This window comes from Oncorhynchus clarkii, chromosome 3 (genome assembly GCF_045791955.1).
Source record: "Oncorhynchus clarkii lewisi isolate Uvic-CL-2024 chromosome 3, UVic_Ocla_1.0, whole genome shotgun sequence".
In the NCBI taxonomy this organism is placed as follows: domain Eukaryota; kingdom Metazoa; phylum Chordata; class Actinopteri; order Salmoniformes; family Salmonidae; genus Oncorhynchus; species Oncorhynchus clarkii.
This window is the reverse complement of record NC_092149.1, coordinates 26,779,882-26,802,795: the sequence shown is the minus strand read 5'-3', so window position 1 is coordinate 26,802,795 and position 22,914 is coordinate 26,779,882. Positions and strand designations below refer to the sequence as shown.

The following is a 22,914-nucleotide window of genomic DNA, read 5'->3' as shown; positions in this document are numbered from 1 at the left end:
TAACATGGTCCCACACTCCTAAATGTACTTTTTTGGGGTCAATTCTAATGCATGGGTGCTGAATAGTGTTTTGGTACTTTTGATAATGTCACCTTCACATTATTAGAGCATTTGACTGTCACTGGGCTACAGGGCGATGTTTTATTGAGCGAAGGAAATAATGTTACAGGATGGCTTCATTTACCCTTTATGGACAGTTATATAACAGGGTTATAACGCATATTATAATATTGCTAATTTATAGCCTGCTATCCATAAAGCTTGATAAATTAAGCCGGGAAATAATAAAAATACATTAGGAAACATATGGGCTCTATTTTACCCATCACAGGAAATAAGGGTGCTTTGTCAAATATGTTGACAAGTTTGAAGAAAGACTTTAAAAATCAATCCCAAAAACTTGTGGGCTGGGTTTAGCCCAGTCTTGTCTTTCTCTGGGGTGGTCACGTGCGTTGGTGACTGTTTGTCAGAGTCAACGGCAGTGTATGATTGGCTTACAGATTTAATACAGGGCCCTCCCATAGGCTGTTGAAACTACGTATCTCGGATCAGCTGTTAGTGTGCCTCAACAATAACAAAGGGAACAGTTGGGACCTCGGAAAGGCTCGGACAAAGTAACGAACTGTGTTGCTCCGAATACAAAGGTCCATGTACTTAATTTCTTCTGCGAAGGAAACTTTTTTATATATATTTTCTAAAAGATACAATCTACCTCAAAGTCTTAAGGATTTAATCACTAAATATCCGTCCTTTGTTGTTCACATCTTTTCTTGCCGCAGGTGAGTTTTTTGGGGGTCTCTTTGTTGTCTGTTGTTCAAAGAACACGCAGTATTCTTTTGCAATTCAATTGTAGGCCATTGTTGACATGACATTATTTTCACAAGAACGGTTTAGCACAAACACAGCCTATTTCCACTGTTTTTATGCACCAACAATGTTTTGTGTAGCAAAAATAAGATTCTCGGCCTATTTTTGCCAAATAAGAGGCAGACGGCAGTCTACTGAAAATGTATTATCATGGCAAGGTCTATATGTCTCCCGATCTATTGAAGGAGGTGCTATTTATATGCACAAAACAGAATTGTACTTTGCTGGCAGATTAAGATTGTAAGAGCTGCCTGCGACCCGCCCAAGAGGTGTAGGGTTACGCTCTACACCCTCTGCTTGTATGCTAGTCAACAAACCATCCTGCAATCAAGACAGCCTACCACGATTTGAAGTTGTTATTGAACCTAAAATGTGCCGTATTTTGTTACTTTTGATGTAGTAACTTAACATTTATTTATATTTTCAGTGATTTATTTGTTTTATTACAGAACCAATATCAGGCATTTTGATCTGAGTAGAAACCTCATGGAGAATATCCATATGACGTAATCGTTACGGTACTAACGTTCTCTGTTCCAAGGTGTCGACGACAGGCCTCCAACCAACCATCCAAACACCATAGGACAAGAAAGTGAGCTCTCACACAACCTACCGTTTCATTTCGTTACTAATAATATACTGCCATTTTAATGGGCCCAATATCACCCCCTCCTTGTGTTCTATCTGAATAGAGCCAGCGTTCTCGGGTAGGAAACAATGCATGCAAGCGATATTTTGTTGAGGATGAACAGGTGCAGGAGATTATAACCCAGTTGCCTATTGGACATACTGTAGATTAAGTCTCATAGAAAAGCCCTCAGTCCCTTGACCTCATTGCACAGCTGTTCATTTTCGCTGAATCTTAGAAATAAGAGGATATTGAATCAAAGAACGAAGTGTTTGCATTCGCTTGCAGCCTACACATCTTCTGACGAAGATGTCTGATGTTAAGTAATACATAGCCTGCCTGGCAGACCAGGTTTCAGTTTCCAAGTTTCAGTTTGGTGTCTACCAAACAGCGATCTTGTCCTTTTTTGAAAATTATCACAAAGAAGCCAAATAAGAAGCTACTGCATTTCTCAGCTTTTCAGATCTTACAAAACCACAGATCTCTAATTATTGTCTGCACTGCTCTGTATTTGTTTTCCATAAATGTGTACATGCATACAACTCATAGTTTACAATTGCACTGACAAATGTGGCTTCACAGCAGGAATTTAATGTTGTCTGGCAGAATAATGGTTGTTGTGTATCAGTAATCCTGCTTCAGGTCAGGGGTCATAATCTATGACCTGAAGTGAGTGTAAAGGCTGTGCTGTATCCCTGGTGTGTCCGTGTGGGGGTAGTAGTTCACTTTATCAGCAGAGGAAAATGCTGTCTGGCTTTTTACACTCTAGTCAGTGGGACTGGAGGTCTAATTGCAAAGAAAGGTCAGGCCTTTACCACCAATACTGGGCTGTATGGTCACAGAGAGTTGACCCCTAGGTGAAGATACAGCACTATAGTGTGTGTTCTATAAAGGACCACCCCTATCAGTGAACAAGCTGCTAGGTTACAGGTCTATTAAGCCCACACATATTTGGCCAGTGTGTCTATGTCAGTTGGCAGCTAGGTGGTGATGATGGGTCTATTTCCATAATTGCCTTTATGAGGGATGTCTGGTAGATAGGCAAATGATACCCACACCTGTAAACATTTACGACCACATGCGGTGCATCTTTGAAGTTTGTGACAGTTTGTGAATGATCTGGCTACCCTTTTATATGTTTAATTATCGAGTATTAGAAATATAGAAAATCTGGTTTTGGCAGAGAGTGTTAATATTGGACTGTCCTCTCAAACTAGTAACCCAGAAATAAACACAGATGTCCTTCCAGTTCAGTCTGACCCATGTTTTCCTCCTGCCAATTGCCCAAAAGCCAAAGGATATTTGCATGCATCTCCCCCCTCCTTTTTTCACACAGATCTTTATAAGCTCATGTATATGGTCTCAAATGTGTCACTCAAGATCACAACAAATTATTCTCTCTCTTTCTCCCCCTCCCCTTTTGTCTCTCAGGTCCTTTGTAATTTTGCACACGTCGAGGTGAGCTATGACCAGACTTTGCACGGCTCCCCTCAGATGATAGACATCCGTACCTTATTGAAGCACTTTAGCACCTGCAGCTGATGACCAAAGTGCCTGTTCCTCACCCCGGTCCTCGCACCACTCAGCCCCCCCTTGGTCCTGCCGTACCCCCCCAAGGAGTCCCAGTATGTTCCAGAGGCTCACCAGCGTCCTGTTTGGGGACGATGTGGAGGAGGTGAGTGGGGGAGGCCCTGGAGAACAGGGCTTTGGCCAGAAGGAGGAGGATGAAGAGTGGATCCTGGTGGACTATCTGGGTGAGTTTCAGAACATACACAGACACACACAGAGGAAACCTTCATAAACAGTCAAATACACACTCTAAACACAAACAACCCCTCACACACCATAACCTCCTGGTATTCATGTACAAAAGGTTTCAGATGGGTTCAACAGTGAGCATCATTTCCATACAGTCACGTGGTGGGAACTTCACTGCCTTTTAAAAGTCAACACTGATTATTTGCCGCTGCTGCGTTTGTTTTTCCATGTGAGCATATTATCAGATATATACATATCATCAGCATCTAAGAACTGACCTTACTAAACTGCTTGGCTATGCAATCCTTGGGTGCCTTATTGTCTCCATAAACCACAGTTTTGTGCCAACACAACCTAAGTTCACCTGCATTCACAAATGCAGACACAAGGATGCTACTCTAAGCCCTGGCAAGGTTCCCAGTATCCATACGCACAAAAACACATACACGTGTGCCCAGACACACATGGTTCTACACATATACAGTATATAAATGCCGCTCAATAACACACACACACACTTGTTCATTGGGGAGAAGGGAGTGCATCCACCCCGTCTGTCCCTGATACATCACATCTCATATTCCACAAGTGTGTGAATATTCAAGGTGTGAGAGACTGAATCCTGCTGGCCCACTTCTGTACGGGGGAGGGGAGGGTGGTGGAAGGGATATGGGGCAGTATATGGGCAATATGTCTGTAAACGGGTCAAACAAAAGCATGAGGGGAGGAAGATAAAAATAGGCCCGGTAGAGTTACCCTTCTAGGCTCTGAGGAGTGAGACGTGTGGGCAGACAGCCCAGCAGAATTCCCCCCCAGAATTGCCACCAGTCGGTAACGCAGTCTATGACCCAAACCACCTGGGACTAATGCATTCATAGCGTTGTCTATCATGTCCATTATTCGTTATAGGACTTGTATTACATATGTAGCTCATGGCCTCTTACCATGAAATGCTTTGGAAATGCATTAAGGCTGAGAATGTGTTCGTAATCCATTTTACACATCATTCATTACAGGTGTTCCAGGTAAATGCTTAAATGCCTATAAAAGCATTCATAATGCTTTACAAACAGGTGGTTGATATATTACCCTATAGTCCAGCACTCTGTAGCCTTATCAGATGATACATGGAATCATAAACCCTTTATTACGTGTCTGTTTTATAGAACTGTTAGAGTGAATGCAGTAAGCAGAGGTCAGATGTTTTGTCTCTGAAAGCGTTGAATAATTCTTTCCTGCACAGACTGCAGTACCATGACCTATTTTGCAGTAGGGATTGATTCCACATGCTTAAAGTGTGTGCTATTTAGTGTGTACCCGCTGTATTCCTAGAACACTTTAACAGCTCAAGTTGCGCTAGTCTCCTACTTCTTCTAAACTGCCAATCTATTATATCAATAGCGTAGACTGCTTTCCTTCCCCCGTCCTACGTGAGCACACACATACAGTATACACACGCACACAAACACGAGGTGGATGGTGGGGTGAGAGGATTACAGGTTCTAATTGGCCTTACAGAGACAGTGATGAGGGATGTAAGCTGTTTTAGGGTTCTGCTGCATTGCTTGGCAGCTAAGCGTGCGGATCACCCTGAAGGTGTGTGTGTGTGTGTCAGCATGGATGAGATTTACTATTTGTATTTTTTTGAGTTAACAAGGTGGCTGCACTGCCGCTAACACGCGTGACAGAGAAAGATGATGGAAACTGAAGTGTCCTTGGGAGTGGGTGTATTTCTATCACACACAGACACCGTAACACAGCCACACACTCAGAAATTAACACGCTCTGAGGAACACAACACATCTGTACACACTACATCTGAAAAGGAAAGAGAGGAAACCTTTCATGATCATACACACACAGGAACACATCCAATACACACACACACAGTTACACACAAAGAACACAGTTACACACAAAGAACACAGTTACACACAAAGAACACAGTTACACACAAACATGTACATGCACACACTCAGCTGTTTGTCAGAGATTCTGTCCAAAAAAAGACAGACAGTCAGGTTTAAACTTTGGCCAGGAATGAAGTTTTGGCCAGACGTCCGTGCAGGCTATTTTTAGTATAATGGGAACCCAAACAGCAATCTGCTTGCTTTGATTCCCATCTGGTATCAAGTTGCTTTTTCCATCATACTTCCCATATGGCAGTGTATTATTCTGACTTATTAGTGCACTATTTACAGTAACACCACCAAGTCTCAAAGCAAGACATGCTGTATTGCCCAGGGATGCAGTGAATACAACTTCTCGCTCCAGCCAAACCACCTCATTTAACTTGATTAGATTTATTCAATTGAAACTTAGTTTCTCTCCTAACCTTTTAAGCAGCATCACGAGTTGAGTTAGTTAGCTAGTGGAAAAACATGTTTTGGTGCATTCTAGAGACTGTAAAGCATTTGGCAAAAGTTTGTTAGAGGGAGTTGCTGATGCTGCTTGATCCTATGAGTGACAGCTCTTGCGCACACACACACACACTATAGTATTTTGGGTCAGGCATGTTATTCTGACCGATATAACACTGCTCTGTGCCTGTAGGGCTTTGACACCTATACGTCAGGGGAAAATATGTTTTTGTTTTGATCGCTAAAGCCATTCTCTCTGTGCCACATTGCCCCCTAAAGTCATGTCAGGGTATTGCATATGAGTTGTCATCCCACCCAGGTTGGCCTCAAGACCATCATATTGCATATTTTTACACCTTTTTTATCACCAATTATAAAAGTCAATGGTTGTAAAAAAACATTTTCACACATACCCTACATGCTTTTGTTGCAAACAAACTTTCCATTTCTTATTTAAATGTAAATTGTGCCGATGTATCCTAACCAATCCCTGCCTTTCTCCTCAGCCGAGGCCTGCTCCAGCCCCTGTGGTGATGGCCTGTCTGAGGTGGAACTGACTTCGGAGGAGGAAGGGGACCTTGTGGTCGTCCCCTCTCCCATCGCCAGCTCCCCCATCCGCTATGCCTCCTGCACCTCCCTGGACTCCACCGCCGACACCGAGGATGGGGGTCCCGAGGAGGAAGAGGGGGGTTTCCAGCGCCTGGAGGCCTGTTCTCTAGAGGAGAGCTGGTTCGTTACTCCCCCACCCTGCTTCGGCGGGGGGAGGAGGGGCAAGCCTATGGTACTGGAGACCAGCCCCCTGGAGAACCTGCTGATAGAACACCCCAGCATGTCTGTGTACACCACCCACTGTCCCCCACGACTCTCCCTCAACCTCCCCCTCCCCCTCTCCCTCAACCTCAATCTCTGCCTCCCCCCCGTTGACACACCTGCCGCTGTGGGCATGGAACCGGGACGACGGTCGCTTGACACCCCCTGCCACAGGTAGGACTTGTTGCTACAAAAATACTGGCAGTAGTGTTACAGCACCTACATTTTGTGAATTTCCCATGTCTTCTTATATGGGCAGAAAACGTACATTCTTGTTAATCTAACTGCACTGTCCAACTTACAGTAGCTATTACAGTGAAAAAATACCATGCTATTGTTGAGTGCACAACAACAATATTTTATCACGGCAACTGGTTTGATACATTCACCTCTGAAGGTAAATAATGTACTTACATTCAGTAATCTTGCTCTGAGGGTCCCAGAGATAAAATGTAGCATCATTTTGTTTGATAAAATCAATTTTTATATTCAAATGTAGGAACTGGGTTCTACAGTTTGAACCCCTGCTGTCTGTGTAAAAGTTAGTGTGTAAGCTAATGATCCATCATGTATGACATTCCTGGGAGTGTGTAAACAAAAATGTTGTATTACCATATAATTTTGTATGTTCTCTATAGTTACAGTGGGGCAAAAAAGTATTTAGTCAGTCACCAATTGTGCAAGTTCTCCCACTTAAAAAGATGAGAGAGGCCTGTAATACACTTCAACTATGACAGACAAAATGAGAAAAAAATCCAGAAAATCACATTGTAGGATTTTAAATGGATTTATTTGCAAATTATGGTGGAAAATAAGTATTTGGTCAATACTTTGTCATTGCCAACAAAGGGTATATAACAGAGGTCAAACCTTTTCTGTAAGTCTTCACAAGGTTTTCACACACTGCTGGTATTTTGGCCCATTCCTCCATGCAGATCTCCTCTAGAGCAGTGATGTTTTGGGGCTGTTGCTAGGCAACACGGACTTTCAACTCCCTCCAAAGATTTTCTATGGGTTAGAGATCTGGAGACTGGCTAGGCCACTCCAGGACCTTGAAATGCTTCTTACGAAGCCACTCCTTCGTTGCCCGGGCGGTGTGTTTGGGATCATTGTCATGCTGAAAGACCCAGCCACGTTTCATCTTCAATGCCCTTGCTGATGGAAGGAGGTTTTCACTCAAAATCTCACGATACATGGCCCCATTTATTCTTTCCTTTAGACGGATCAGTCGTCCTGGTCCCTTTGCAGAAAAACAGCCCCAAAGCATGATGTTTCCACCCCCATGCTTCACAGTAGTGTTCTTTGGATGCAACTCAGCATTCTTTGTCCTCCAAACACGACGAGTTGAGTTTTTACCAAAAAGTTATATTTTGGTTTCATCTGACCATATGACATTCTCCCAATCTTCTTCTGGATCATCCAAATGCTCTCTAGCAAACTTCAGATGGGCCTGGACATGTACTGGCTTAAGCAGGGGGACACGTCTGGCACTGCAGGATTTGAGTCCCTGGCGGCGTAGTATGTTACTGATGGTAGGCTTTGTTACTTTGGTCCCAGCTCTCTGCAGGTCATTCACTAGGTCCCCCCGTGTGGTTCTGGGATTTTTGCTCACCGTTCTTGTGATCATTTTGACCCCACGGGTGAGATCTTGCGTGGAGCCCCAGATCGAGGGAGATTATCAGTGGACTTGTATGTCTTCCATTTCCTAATAATTGCTCCCACAGTTGATTTCTTCAAACCAAGCTGCTTACCTATTGCAGATTCAGTTTTCCCAGCTTGGTACAGGTCTACAATTTTGTTTATGGTGTCCTTTGACAGCTCTTTGGTCATGGCCATAGTGGAGTTTGGAGTGTGACTGTTTGAGGTTGTGGACAGGTGTCTTATATACTGATAACAAGTTCAAACAGGTGCCATTAATACAGGTAACGAGTGGAGAACAGAGGAGCCTCTTAAAGAAGAAGTTACAGGTCTGTGAGAGCCAGAAATCTTGCTTGTTTGTAGGTGACCAAATACTTATTTTTCTGATTTTTTTTTTCTTCTCATTTTATCTGTCATAGTTGAAGTGTACCTATGATGAAAATGACAGGCCTCATCTTTTTAAGTGGGAGAACTTGCACAATTGGTGGCTGACTAAATACTTTTTTTGCCCACTGTATTTACTTGAAAATGTATCATTTGACAAATTCGGCACATTTGGGCAGACTTGATACAAAATATTGTCCAGTATTGCAATGCTTCACTGGATCAATCGGAAACGTTGCGCACACACTGCTGACATCTAGTGGCCAAAATCTAAACCGTGCCTAAACTGCAATATTATATGATGGCCTTTCTCTTGCATTTCAAAGATGGAGTTTTTTTTATTATTATCTTTTACCAGATCTGATGTGTTATATTTGTTAGATGTTAGATCTAATATGTTGTATAATATTATATTTTGGGGGTGGCAGGTAGCTTAGTGGTTAGAGCGTTGGGCCAGTAACCGAAAGGTTGCTGGATCGAATCCCCGAGCAAGGCACTGTTCTCCCGGTAGGCTGGGTTTTTGTTCTTATCTGACTTGCCTATTTTAAATAAAGGTTCATTTTAAAATTGACATTAAAAAAAATATTATCCTACATTAATTTCACATTTCCACAAACTTCAAAGTGTTTCTTTTAAAATGATATCAAGAATATGCATATCCTTGCTTCAGGTCCTGACAAGTAGTTAGATTTGGGTATTTCATTTTAGGCGCAAATTGAAAAAAGAACATGGATTAACCAATCCAGCCCCCTTCCTGTCTCCCCATATAGGCCAGAGACGGTAGTGCAGTGCAGAGCCGGCCTCCATGCTGTCTGCTATGCGGCTGCCGTCCCAGGCCTCCTAGACCAGGCACAGCAGCATGGACGACTGGCCCAAAGGGTACGTGGCGCCGCCCAGCACCAGCTCCTCTCCCGCAATGCCCTGCGCCGCCTCAACCTGCTGCGTACTGGAGGGGCCAAGCAGGTCAAGACCACCACCACCTATCTACACCAGCCTGGCCAGAGGCATCTCAACTACTGAGGTCCTGGCCCTATCCCTTACCCTCCAACCATCAATTCATCCATCTGTCTCAACCTGGATCCACGAAAAGAGTTAATCCTGCAACATGCTCTCCATCTTCCCTCCATCCACCGATCCTCCACTCTGGAATGAAGAGACGTGATGAGGACTCCTTTAGAATAAATGCCATAGGTCACTTTACTCCGCCGCAGGTCCCCACCACCACATGGTAACTGGGAGAGACTGGTTCAATTAGATATTACACCTGTGGCGACACTCTCCGCTTTCACCCACTCTGCAATGGTTGTGTGGTGTCATAGTGTGGCTGTATATGCTGCCATAGAATGGTTGTGTGATGTCATTGATTGACATCGTGGAGTTGCTTATATGCTGTCGTAGTGACATTGTAAGTGATGTCATTGAGTTGTTGTATGCTGTCATAGAGTGGTTGTGTGCTATCAGAAGAGGGTTTGTGGCTTAATAGAATGACTGTGATGTCTTTTAGAGTAGGAGTAGGCATTTAGAAAAGGAGCATGTCTTTCACTTGAAATTAGGACAGTTTAACAAGGTTGTTTCTCATGCCCCTCCAATGAAATTGCTTCCTCTCTCACTTCATGGCAAACTAATGTAATTTGTCATTCTGATGGCCACAACTTACTTTTCAAAATCATCACCTCCCCTCTCTTGACTATGGGTGAACCTGCCTTGAACTTAGTAATTCAGTACTTTCACAATATTGTTTGAGAAAATGATGGTCAAATACTGGGTTAAATATCACTAAACGCCTTGTTATAATAGTAGAATTTAAGATAAAAATAAATAAATGTATTTAAAAAAAATTCCATAATATTTTTTAAAAGAAAAAAAACGTATATTACATATCAGTATGAAGTTAGTATGAGTGTTTATCTACATAGGTATGTTTGTAAGCAGCGGTTTGACTATGTTAGTGTGTGATTTGTTGCATGGTTGTATAGCGCTAGTCTCCAGATGTTGAGAAAACAGAAGAAAAAAAATGTTTTTGTATCTTCTCATATTGTTTGTTCTAAATCTGCAGTCCACTTCTCAGGGTCATAGCCAATCACCTTTACACTTTACTAAAATGCAGATTACTTGACGGATGTTAATTGTCTTTGTACATACTGGAGCCCTTCCAAATGTGTCATAGTGTGCTTTGCCTTGTGGTAATGTTTGTGATCAATGATTGACCTTTTAAAAGAATTGTGTGCGTCTCGATAAAATAGAATTTGAACGTTTGCTTGTCCAAGGACTGTGAAAATGAACTCCTACTCTCTCAATCGACTGTTATAACCCACCAAGATGGAGTGAAACTATTAGTCTTTTTCATTTTAGTTTTTTTTTTTTTTCTGTGTACTTTCCATTGTTTTGAGTTAGATTTTTGACCTGTTCTTTATTTGCTTAGTTACATAACTTAGTAATATTATGTTAAAATGTCAACCAAAAAGGTAGCAGCAAACTCTAACCTTGCAATAGTTTATATTACTATTGTTTTTGCTTTTACAGTATATTCTTCTTTACTTTAACAATGTTTGCAAATTGAAGACTTTTGTGTTCTGAAATGGTCAAGTTTGTGACAACATGAATCTGTGCACTGTAGTGGTAAGAAAGCACAGAGACAACTCAAACACCCAAATAGCCTATTTTAGTTTCACAGAACCTCTAAAAGTCAAGTATCCAGGGCAAACTCAATCATTTACATTACCTAATATTACGATAACCTGATATTATGACCTAATATCACCTGTTTCTTTGTACTTATTGGGGAAAATACACAGTACATACATACATACTCAGATGTATTTAGCATGGTAGCATTAAGAAGCAGTAAGGTGGTTTTGTTTGGTTTTGTCTCTATCATTGTAAACTGATTTATAGTGAAGTGATTTAAGCCTAGCCATTGTATTTGTGTCTTTAAAAAAAAAAAAAATCAAATTTCTCCGATTGCAAATCATTTGACGTGTCAATTTTTGTACTGCATTGTTGTGACACGGTCAACAGAACGAAGGGAATGGAGGAGATGGCTAAGTCCTCATTTTTGATGTGTGAAGCTGGAAGGAGCCATTTTGTTTTGTCCTCGGCTGTCTGTCTGAGCTCTTTGATAATAACAGGGATTTGTATTTTGTTTTATGCCTTGAATTTGTTGTGGATCACGTGCCTTCCAGGTTAAACAGTATAATGACAATGCATTAATGAAGAACTTGAACTGTTGTCCAAAGGGACAACACATACAAAAGAAAATCAGCTATGCACACAGGAGGTAGCTTATCTTCGTGAACCACCCAGCCCATGTACAGCTTTTATACACAAATGTAGCAAACCCGTTTTCTCGTGTGCGAAGAAAATTTGGTGGCATTTTTTTTTTACTACGTGTTAGACTTCTGCTTTGGTTTAGTTTACTGGAATAATACAGCACTTTGCCAAAAAAAGTGTAGGAATTTGAGCGTTAACTGTTATTTATCTACTTAACTGATTGCATTATTTGTATTTTGGACGTATGAGAGATCAATTCACTCTGTTTTTATGGTCAGCAAAATTTGCAAATGAGAATGTGGTAGTCTGTTCTAAAACTGTAATACATGATCTATTGTCATGATGTAAGCCACAGTCTACAATAAATGTTTTCATACACATACTCTTCCGTTTCTGTCCATTTGATCCATTTAACCTTTATTCTACCAGGTTTATTCAACTAAGATGACATGTCTTTTGCAAGAAAGACCCACAGCCAGGCTGGACTTAATTTCCAAACCTAGCCCTTTATGGCACTGAGCTGAGATGTTACTTTCAGTATGACATTATCATGAGTTCTGAATGAAGAGTACATAACTGCTTTGCACAGCAATATTAAAGCATAATAAAACGATTAAAAGATGGGCTTCATCAAACAATTGAGAACGAGTTATCACAAATGTTTGACCAATCACAACAGAGCAAAGTAGTTGCCAGGAAGATCTTCAATAACTATTACAAACAAACAACTGATTCAACACTTCAGAAAATAAACAGTGACCCAGAAAACAATAACTCTGATAAAATAATCCTATACACTTGTTTTAAAGGCTACAACATTGAATAATGATTGTTTATTGTGTGTTGAAATCGGAGGGGTATGCTACAAAGTGGAATCCAAATGTTGATTTTCTGATTCATTAAAAAAGCTCAACTTTATGCTTTTGGTTGTTGCAAGCTTATATATTTAAAAAAAAATGCCATGTAATTCCTTGATCCTTCTTTACTATATACGGTATAGGCAAACATGGTTTAGTAAGAAACTGTGGTATAGGTAGGTATACAGTGGGGCAAAAAAGTATTTAGTCAGCCACCAATTGTGCAAGTTCTCCCACTTAAAAAGATGAGAGGCCTGTAATTTTCATCATAGGTACACTTCAACTATGACAGACAAAATTAGAAGAAAAAAAATCCAGAAAATCACATTATAGGATTTTTAATGAATTTATTTGCAAATTATGGTGGAAAATAAGTATTTGGTCACCTACAAACAAGCAGGATTTCTGTCTCTCACAGACCTGTAACTTCTTTAAGAGGCTCCTCTGTCCTCCACTCATTACCTGTATTAATGGCACCTGTTTGAACTTGTTATCAGTATAAAAGACACATGTCCACAACCTCAAACAGTCACACTCCAAACTCCACTATGGCCAAGACCAAAGAGCTGTCAAAGGACACCAGAAACAAAATTGTAGACCTGCACCAGGCTGGGAAGACTGAATCTGCAATAGGTAAGCAGCTTGGTTTGAAGAAATCAACTGTGGGAGCAATTATTAGGAAATGGAAGACATACAAGACCACTGATAATCTCCCTCGATCTGGGGCTCCACGCAAGATCTCACCCGTGGGGTCAAAATGATCACAAGAACGGTGAGCAAAAATCCCAGAACCACACGGGGGGACCTAGTGAATGACCTGCAGAGAGCTGGGACCAAAGTAACAAAGCCTACCATCAGTAACACACTACGCCGCCAGGGACTCAAATCCTGCAGTGCCAGATGTGTCCCCCTGCTTAAGCCAGTACATGTCCAGGCCCGTCTGAAGTTTGCTAGAGAGCATTTGGATTATCCAGAAGAAGATTGGGAGAATGTCATATGGTCAGATGAAACCAAAATATAACTTTTTGGTTGGTAAAAACTCAACTCGTTGTGTTTGGAGGACAAAGAATACTGAGTTTTATCCAAAGAACACCATACCTACTGTGAAGCATGGGGGTGGAAACATCATGCTTTGGGGCTGTTTTTCTGCAAAGGGACCAGGACGACTGATCCGTCTAAAGGAAAGAATAAATGGGGCCATGTATCGTGAGATTTTGAGTGAAAACCTCCTTCCATCAGCAAGGGCATTGAAGATGAAACGTGGCTGGGTCTTTCAGCATGACAATGATCCCAAACACACCGCCCGGGCAACGAAGGAGTGGCTTCGTAAGAAGCATTTCAAGGTCCTGGAGTGGCCTAGCCAGTCTCCAGATCTCTAACCCATAGAAAATCTTTGGAGGGAGTTGAAAGTCCGTGTTGCCTAGCAACAGCCCCAAAACATCACTGCTCTAGAGGAGATCTGCATGGAGGAATGGGCCAAAATACCAGCAACAGTGTGTGAAAACCTTGTGAAGACTTACAGAAAACATTTGACCTCTGTCATTGCCAACAAAGGGTATATAACAAAGTATTGAGATAAACATTTGTTATTGACCAAATACTTATTTTCCACCATAATTTGCATTTAATTTTATTAAAAGTCCTACAATGTGATTTTCTGGATTTTTTTTTTCTCATTTTGTCTGTCATAGTTGAAGTGTACCTATGATGAAAATTACAGGCCTCTCTCATCTTTTTAAGTGGGAGACTAAATACTTTTTTGCCCCACTGTACATGATACTTACTACCCTCTGGGGGTAGATGTCACTATTTGGACGGGTCCAGTATAACAAATAATGCATTTGCTAGAAGAGGAGTGAAAAAAGCTTCAACCTAGTTCAATCTACGTACAATAACAATAAGCATATAATATCTGCGTTGAACCGTAAGAATCTTCCTGTTTCAGTATGACAGCGCTCCACGCTGTCTTCATCTCGGGTTGTTTACATTTTGAAGGAAGACCACGTTGTTTCTCCTGACCTTCCTCTGATTGGCTAAGAGAGTTTGAAACCTCTCCCATAGGTGGACCTGTAATACGGAAGTGTTTTTCTTGCAGAGAAAAAAGAAGAAAATAGAGCTTAAACGTTTTTATATATATACTTGACCACATGTAAAGGCTAACTCAACACCTACTGCGTCGTTTAAGGTTAACCGGGAAATAAGGAATGCGCCCTTTCCCCCAAAAAAATATAAATGAAACCCCTCTTGTGCAAACTAGATCCGCCATCCATACAAAGTCGATGAGCGAACGTCCCTAATAAAGATCACAAACACGTGATCAAATGTATTAATTGTCGGGAAACAAAACAGAATGTTCGCTTTCTTATTTGCAATAAATGGAATTCAGATTTGAACATTTAGCGCGTTTAAATGAACCGGGAACACACATGCGCACTTGCTATGGAATGGTCAGATATATAAAGATTGGCGCCGGCGCGCCAGCTGATCATTATTCGTTCATTCATTTCTGAGGGTAAGGAGCTGGAGAGGAATTGTTTGCTTATTTAGCTAGCTAGCTATATTTCTCAGGAGTTTATTCTGAAAATTTGTGGTAACGCTACTATGTCGATGGGGAACATTCAGTTCATTGGGATATTGTTTTTGTCTAAAAATCTGGAAAAGAAACCAAATTGCAAGGGCGACTGGTAACGTTAGCAAACTGTCTGGTAAACATTAGTTAGTTGATTTGATAAGGCAATATATCTCTTTCTTCACATTGGTTTGACGCTGTCTTTGTTATTAACTTTGCTTGATATTTAACGTTAACACGCAAGCCACCACTGCTTTTCATGGACGTGGCATAAAGGTAGTTTAGCCAGTAACTTTGCTAGACAGGAAACTACATCATGCAAATTTTACCTAGCATTGTTGAATTATTGCTATTGCAATACATTATTTAAGTATCATATCGTTTATCTATTTATATAAACTTTGTTTTAATATTGATGTATTTGAGGTAAAATTGGCTCACTGGTGAGCTACTATAGCTAGCCATAGTGACTGTCCAAATCCTCCCGCTTCGAGAAATTGGCGCGTAGTTGGGTTTCACAAACCATCAAAAATAATTATCATATGGTTACTTTCGTTAACAATAACAATGTAAGTTATTACCAGGGCTTCTGACATAACATTGGGACTACGGATACAGTAGATTTTATGCAATTTGTGGCAATTTCTTTGTGGAAATGAGGACGGTACTCACAAGCTCAACCCTCTATACCCATTTGGCATACCATTTTACCGCCCGGACAAAAACAGCCTTTTATTATCCAATCATGTTTTGAACTTGTAAAGATGCTTATTTGTACAAACTCTAAACTATCTTTGCCATTTTAACAATGTTTTCGCCCTGTCTCCTTTTCAGTGGAACTCTGAAGCCTTCAATTGACAGAATGGCTAACGTTAGACGCAGGTATGGGAAGCCACACTGTAATAAAGCCTCGTTATCAGCTTGCAATGATGCTTGTTAACTATAAAATTGATTATTTGTACATGTTTGAAAACAATTAGTGTTGACTGCTTGCTGCCGCTAAAAGTTGTCTGTCCTTCCAGTGGTCGCATCACATTACAAGCAAGAGATGAGAACGCACCGGAACAGAATGTCAAGATCACACGAAAAAGAAAATCTGAGGTTTGTTCAATTAGCTAGCAGTGTTATTTTTTAACCATTAGTGTAGCGGTATTGTTTATATTGTTCTTAAGCCAAATAAGAACTACAGGTATTGTCCGTTTTACTTTTTAGCCATCAAAAAAGATGCCACCCGCAGTGAAGAAACAAAGCTATGAAATACAGGTTGGTTTGCTTGTTTATTCAACCAATTAACGTTACCAAGTTGTGCCAGTGATTGATGACTGTAAAACATGTGGGAGAATATAGGGGTGAACTGGTAAATAAATTCGCATGGATGTAGAAGTAATTGAATTAACGCTACATACACACAAGACTAGTTATCTGTGTCACTGGGTTAGACTGCGCGCAATAACCCCGCGTTTTGTCTGTCCCTCCCTTTCTCCTCCCCGCCTGATCTAAATCGCATTGCGTTCTTTGTTTTGTATACACTATGGAACGCGCATCAATACCCGTTTCTGTCGCCATTGAAATAATCATTCTCTTTTCGGTGTTTTTTTAAAGTTCATGTGTACTATAGCTTTGAACAGTTTGGTACTTTTCACTGTGCGTGTAGCATGCTGTGACCTATTTGTTAATGTTGGCTATATGGAATTTTCACTCGGTAAATGCATGCTTATTTATCTGCATTCGCTGCTTATGTGACTATGCTGATGAAAAGAGATTGACTTTGGTGCCTTTTCTCTCTAGAAACGGTGGTCAGAAGAAGGGGCAAGTCCATGTGTCCTTGTAGAAACGCCACACAAGGAGCTTGTGGTGACCAAAGACCTGTCTGGCTTCAAGCAGTTCCGATTCAAGAACATCTTCATCAAGACCTCACCGCTGCCCTGCCTCAGGTACTGTGTGTGTGTTGAAGGGGCTTAGCCCAAATTCCCTTTACACCTCATTGGTGGCAACTGCTCCCATGTTTTTGTTTCTAAACTGTACACCCCCCCCCCCCCCCCCCCCCCAACACTACTTAGGAAAACTCAATGTAATTTCCTGCAACTAGAGAAACTTTAGAAATGGGCTACTTTTTTCCTGTTTATGACTATTGATGACAAACATTCAGTATCTGGTGTTGGGCCTCAGTCAATGCCAGTGTACACTGTATGTCTTGTTAAGACCGGTGTGTTTTTCTCCTTGGCAGCTGGGCCAGCTCGGATGACGTGTGGATTAAGATGCTGAACAAGGAGCTGAAGTATGTCCATGACAAGGGCTTCCTACAGCAGCACCCCAAACTAAAGCCCAAGATGAGGGCCATTCTCCTGGACTGGCTTCTAGAGGTACATGTGTCTCTGAAATTACTTGCTGTACTCTTCAATCTTGGGCCTATCTATATGCCCTTGTTTACGCCCGCTCTTGGATTTGCCATAACTGGATTAGAAGTCGACCGATTATGATTCAACGCCGATACCTATTATTGGAGGCCCAAAAAAAAGCAGATGCTGATTTTTATTTATTTGTAATAATGACAATTACAACAATACTGAATGAACACTTATTTTAAGTTAATACATCAATAACAATCCATTTAGCCTCAACTAAATGATGAAACATGTTCAATTTGGTTTAAATAACGCAAAAACAAAGTGTTGAAGTAAAAGTGCAATATGTGCTATGTAAGAAAGTTAATGTTTGAGTTCCTTACTCAGAACATGAGAACATATGAAAGTTGGTGGTTCCTTTTAATACGAGACTTCAATTTTCCGAGGTTTTAGGTTGTAGTTAATATAGTATTTATAGGGCTATTTCTATCTACCATTTGTATTTCATATACCTTTGACTATTGGATGTTCTTATAGGCACTATGGTATTGCCAGTGTAACAGTATAGCTTCCGTTCCTCTCCTCGCTCGAACCAGGAACACAACGACAACAGCCACCCTCGAAGCAGCGTTACCCATCGCTCCACAAGAGCCGCGGCCCTTGCAGAGCAAGGGGAACAACCACTCCAAGTCTCAGAGCGAGTGACGTTTGAAACGCTATTAGCGTGCACCCTGCTAACTAGCTAGCCATTTCACATCGGTTAACCCAGCCATTAGGCTGATAGGCTTGAAGTCATAAACATCGCTGTGCTTGCGAGGAGCTGCTGGCAAAACGCACGAAAGTGCTGTTTGAATGAATGCTTACGAGCCTGCTGGTGCTCAGTCAGACTGCGCTATCAAATCATAGACTTAATTATAACATAACACACAGAAATCCGAGCCTTTGGTCATTAATATGGTCAAATCCGGAAACTATAATTTGAAAACAAAACGTTTATTTCAGTGAAATACGGAACCGTTCTGTATTTTATCTAACGGGCGGCATCCCGAAGTCTACATTTTCTTGTTACATTCCACAACCTTCAATGTTATGTCATAATTACGTACAATTCTGGCAAATTAGTTCGCAATGTGCCAGGCTGCCCAAACTGTTGCATATACCCTGACTCTGCGTGCAATGAATGCAAGAGAAGTGACACAATTTCACCTGGTTAATATTGCCTGATAACCTGGATTTCTTTTAGCTAAATATGCAGGTTTAAAAATATATACTTCTGTGTATTGATTTTAAGACAGGCATTGGTGTTTATGGTTAGGTACAGTCGTGCAACGATTGTGCTTTTTTCGCAAATGCGCTTTTGTTAAATCATCTCCCAGCGTTGCATCAATTATATGCAACGCAGGACACGCTAGATAAACTAGTAATATCGTCAACCATGTGTAGTTGTTATAACTAGTGATTATGATTGATTATTTTTTATGTTTAATGCTAGCTAGCAACTTACCTTGGCTTCTACTTCATTCGCGTAACAGGCTGGCTCCTCGTGGAGTGCAATGAGGCAGGTGGTTAGAGAATTGGACTAATTAACTGTAAGTTTGCAAGATTAGATCCCCCGAGCTGACAAGGTGAAAATCTGTCGTTCTACCCCTGAACAAGGCAGTTAACCCACTGTTCCTAGGCTGTCATTGAAAATAAGACTGTTCTTAACTGACTTGCCTAGTTAAATAAAGGTAAACATTTTTAATTTTTTATCAGCGCCCAAAAATACTGATTTCCGATTGTTATGAAAACTTGAAATCGTCCATTCCGATTAATCGGTCGACCTCTGAACTGGATACGCATGAGCCAAAGGTCTGATACTCCACCTCCATAGTTATTTCCTCAGGGGTTCTACATCTCCAATACTTTGACTTGTTTACTGTAGTGCCACAGGATTTGTACAGAGGTGACTGATGTCTAACCCATCCCTGTTTTGTCCTGTGTTGTAGGTGAGTGAGGTGTACACTCTGCATCGAGAGACTGCTTATCTGGCTCAGGACTTCTTTGACCGCTTCATGCTGACACAGGAAGATATGGCGAAGGACCGACTGCAGCTCATAGGAATCACAGCCCTCTTCATCGCATCGAAGATAGAGGTGGGTGTAACGTCCTCCATTTTCATGCTCTTCTGGATGGTGACCACTGCTTTAGATTATACTGTCAACAAATTAATAAGATGGCGTTAGCACTTTTTTTTCCTTCTCAAGTCTTAATTGTTCCCTCCTTATGTCCCTCAGGAAATCTACCCTCCAAAGCTCCATGAGTTTGCCTACGTTACTGACGGAGCCTGTGAGGAAGAAGCGATCCTGGAGATGGAACTTGTCATGTTGAAGGTAAGAAACCCCCCCTGTGCCCAACACTGTACTAATTCAGTTGTCACACATGACTTAATGACTCTCCTCCATCAGGCGCTGAACTGGAACCTGTGTCCAGAGACAGTGATCACATGGCTGAAGCTCTATGCTCAGGTGGAGTCCCTAAAGGATGGTGTCAACTTCCTGGTACCTCAGTTCTCTCAGGACACCTACATCCAGATCACACAGGTGAGTCCACTAGCCCACCCCCCCCCCCCCCTCCCCCGGCAGCTTCTCCTGACACTTGACTGTCGTGGAAGGTTTTCAGCTTCCCTACAGCTGTTTTAATGGTTGTCTTGGTCTCTTCATGTTACAGCTTTTAGACCTGGCCATTCTGGACATCAACTGTCTGGACTACCAGTATGGGATACTGGCTGCTGCTGCCTTCTGCCATTTTTTCTCATTTGACGTTGTCCACAAAGTATCAGGTAAGCAATGATTTGACATCGTGTACATGGGTTGGCCCCACTCTAGAACGCCACAGCCCTCCTGTGTTATTACATAGTTACTAATGTCTGTTTCTGTGCAGGTCTGACGTGGGATAGTATTGCTCCCTGTGTCTGGTGGATGACCCCCTTCATGCGCACGGTCAGCGCCTGTCCCAGAGCAGAGCTCAAGGACTTTAAGAAAGTGACGTCTGACGACAGACACAACATCCAGACCCACGTAGACTACCTGTCCATGCTGGTGAGGGCTCACACAACATTTTCAGGGGCTGGAATGGGTACAATATTCAAAGAAAACAACCAGAATGGCTGCTCACTGTTGGCTGTTTAGAGTATCTCTACCAGTGTTTGGGAGTAGGAAGTCGCTTTCACCCAGACATGTATTGCAGCCATCTTGGTGATGCATGGGCAGCCATTTTGTGCTACAAAGTCATATTTTAAGTAAAATAATAGAACTGCGCATACAAAATGTTCATTGTTCTTATTGAATCATCTTGTCTGTTGCAGAGCGACGCTCACCAGAGGCAACCGGACAGCCAAGACAGACTATCGCCTGCTGCCATAGGAGGGATATTGACTCCACCAAAAAGCACAGAGAAACCAGCCAATCACTGAGCCCCAGGGTCTCCTTGTGTTAATCTTCTGACCAACCAGATGAAGGGAGAATTCCCTAGATGTCATGCCTGATCAGCCAGAGGCTGGGAAACTTAACTTCGGAACCTCATCCTCACGTGACCAATCAAATTAGCTTTTGGGCATAACTCGCCTTTGTGTAGCATGTTAAAATGAGTTATTTTATTTTTTATACCAAGCTGTATATCAGTATATATGCAGTACAACCATGGAAATCAGCTCATGGTTACTATATTGACTTATTTAGTCAAATGATTGCAACAAAGACCCTGTTCTCGCAGTCTTAATCCCCAGAATTAGAATTTTACATGGGGATCATTTGAGTTGACTCAGGTCTTTCTCCATAGGAAAGCATGTCTGCTGCTCCCCCTCTGTTACTTGAAGGTGAACATCTCAAGACATGGGATGTTTTGATGGCTAAAAAGCTCATTATTTGAGGTGAATTGGTACATAATGCTCACAGTTGAGTTGCTTAACTCAGTATCTTAACATTGTGTTATCATGTGTATCTGGTGCTGTGTAGTTTAAATCTGGGTGCTCCTGGTAATGCTCAGCCATACAGTAACACTGAAAGCAGTCTTGATGTTTGCTCTGGTGACATTTTAAACATTTGAGCTGTTTGAAAGGGTAGTGCAGGGCTAACTGTTTACTACACGACCTTCTTAAACACTGTTTTTTTAAGTTGTGTATTCTCACCACACTGTGAACGACTCATTGCATTCTCCTGCCACAACACATTCCTGGACAACTTGACTTCAGTAGTTTGATTTAGACCCTTTGGACTGACTTACAACTGTATGTAATTTTTACATTGCATTTATTTTTTCATTTAAGCCTTACAATGTTTTTATGTCTATATACATTCATAGGGCTATGAATTCAGGTCTTTAACAATGCCAAAGGCAAACGATTTAAGTCACGGGATGCATGTTATTTATGACTATCTGTTATTGGGTGGGAAACCCCGGTATAATGCAGTTACATATGAAATGTTGTAGGTTTGCGCTAGCCTGTCCGTGGTGCCTTAGTTGAACTACTATGGTGATAGTGTGATGTGAAGACTTGAGAACCCAGAGGTTCCAGTGCAGGGCTCCAACCCAGTCAGTCTAGCAAACCTGTGACTGTCAACTGAAACCTTCAGTGTTGTGCAGATGCCTGCCGAGGCAGCAGTATACAAAGAACCATGTTTAAACTGTAAATGAAATACTAATGTATATATGTTATGTACATAAACTGAAAGTTATGTTTTCTAATGGAATTGTATTGAATAAATGACATGTATGCATTTTGCCTGCTTTTATGGTTGACATTGCAATGGCAGCATTTGCCTTGTACTTGTTCGACCATGGTTTGTTAAATTCTTGTGAATTGGCGAGGGAGTGACATTTAGAACTGGTCTAACTTGAATGAATCAAGCCACAACTGGAGAAGTCCTCTTATTTCCATCTGAAATGGGACGAACATCGCCTTGCCTTCAACAAGCGTGAGGTGTGAGCATCACCCCTTTGCGTCCTCTGACATAAAAAGCAATTTTTCACAGAATGATGGTGTTATAAAGATGAGGCCCGCACTTTTAACATGTGCTTTGCATTACAGTATCCTTATCAGGCCTCATTGTCTTGGGTCTGGCATTTCGTGTTTACACATGTCATGGGAGTGTCTTCTGAGGGGGAGGGGAACGCTTTACTCCTCAAATGACAGGCGTTGTGTAAAAGAACCTTAACCGTGACTGAGACGGGGGTGAAGTCTCAATGAAGTGCTCAACTTCACTCCAGTATTGAAGGGTGTTTGTTGAAACCAGAAGGACAACACTAATCTAATGAACATTAGGTTAAAAAGTGGGTCAAAGCAGCTGTAAGAGACTCAGTAATGTGATTGTGTTAAAGCTCCAATGCAGCCATTTTTATCTCAATATCAAGTCATTTCAGGGTAACAATTAACTTACTGTAATGGTAA

General features: G+C 41.5%; 2 protein-coding genes across 3 annotated transcripts; both read left to right on the top strand.

Moving 5' to 3' along the window:
- Positions 1 to 550: 550 nt before the first annotated feature.
- On the top strand, positions 551 to 12,097 carry LOC139392008 (tumor protein p53-inducible nuclear protein 1-like). Of its 2 annotated transcripts, XM_071139648.1 has the most exons (5): positions 551 to 779; positions 1,409 to 1,459; positions 2,927 to 3,249; positions 6,120 to 6,597; positions 9,216 to 12,097. In XM_071139648.1, exons 3-5 carry the CDS (start codon positions 3,123 to 3,125, stop codon positions 9,463 to 9,465), a joined length of 855 nt encoding a protein of 284 aa, XP_070995749.1. In that variant the 5' UTR covers positions 551 to 779; positions 1,409 to 1,459; positions 2,927 to 3,122; the 3' UTR covers positions 9,466 to 12,097. The 2 variants fall into 2 exon arrangements, with proteins under 2 accessions (XP_070995749.1, XP_070995757.1); XM_071139656.1 differs by lacking the exon at positions 1,409 to 1,459 and having other exon boundaries at positions 558 to 779.
- A 3,883-nt stretch (positions 12,098 to 15,980) lies between these two features.
- LOC139405863 (G1/S-specific cyclin-E2-like) lies at positions 15,981 to 22,241 on the top strand. Its single transcript, XM_071148297.1, has 11 exons — positions 15,981 to 16,023; positions 16,164 to 16,242; positions 16,354 to 16,404; positions 16,930 to 17,075; positions 17,369 to 17,504; positions 19,475 to 19,621; positions 19,763 to 19,858; positions 19,934 to 20,068; positions 20,196 to 20,307; positions 20,409 to 20,566; positions 20,833 to 22,241. Exons 1-11 carry the CDS (start codon positions 16,004 to 16,006, stop codon positions 20,938 to 20,940), a joined length of 1,188 nt encoding a protein of 395 aa, XP_071004398.1. The 5' UTR covers positions 15,981 to 16,003; the 3' UTR covers positions 20,941 to 22,241.
- The last annotated feature ends 673 nt before the right edge of the window (positions 22,242 to 22,914 follow it).

Bases quoted from the DNA above. Each gene is read 5' to 3' on its own strand.
- LOC139405863 (XM_071148297.1), top strand. From the start codon at position 16,004: ATGGCTAACGTTAGACGCAG. The intron at 20,069-20,195 runs GTGAGTCCACTA...TTCATGTTACAG, and splicing joins CCTACATCCAGATCACACAG to CTTTTAGACCTGGCCATTCT. The intron at 20,567-20,832 runs GTGAGGGCTCAC...TGTCTGTTGCAG, and splicing joins TAGACTACCTGTCCATGCTG to AGCGACGCTCACCAGAGGCA.
- LOC139392008 (XM_071139648.1), top strand. From the start codon at position 3,123: ATGTTCCAGAGGCTCACCAGCGTCCTGTTTGGGGACGATGTGGAGGAG. The intron at 3,250-6,119 runs GTGAGTTTCAGA...CTTTCTCCTCAG, and splicing joins GATCCTGGTGGACTATCTGG to CCGAGGCCTGCTCCAGCCCC. The intron at 6,598-9,215 runs GTAGGACTTGTT...CTCCCCATATAG, and splicing joins CTTGACACCCCCTGCCACAG to GCCAGAGACGGTAGTGCAGT.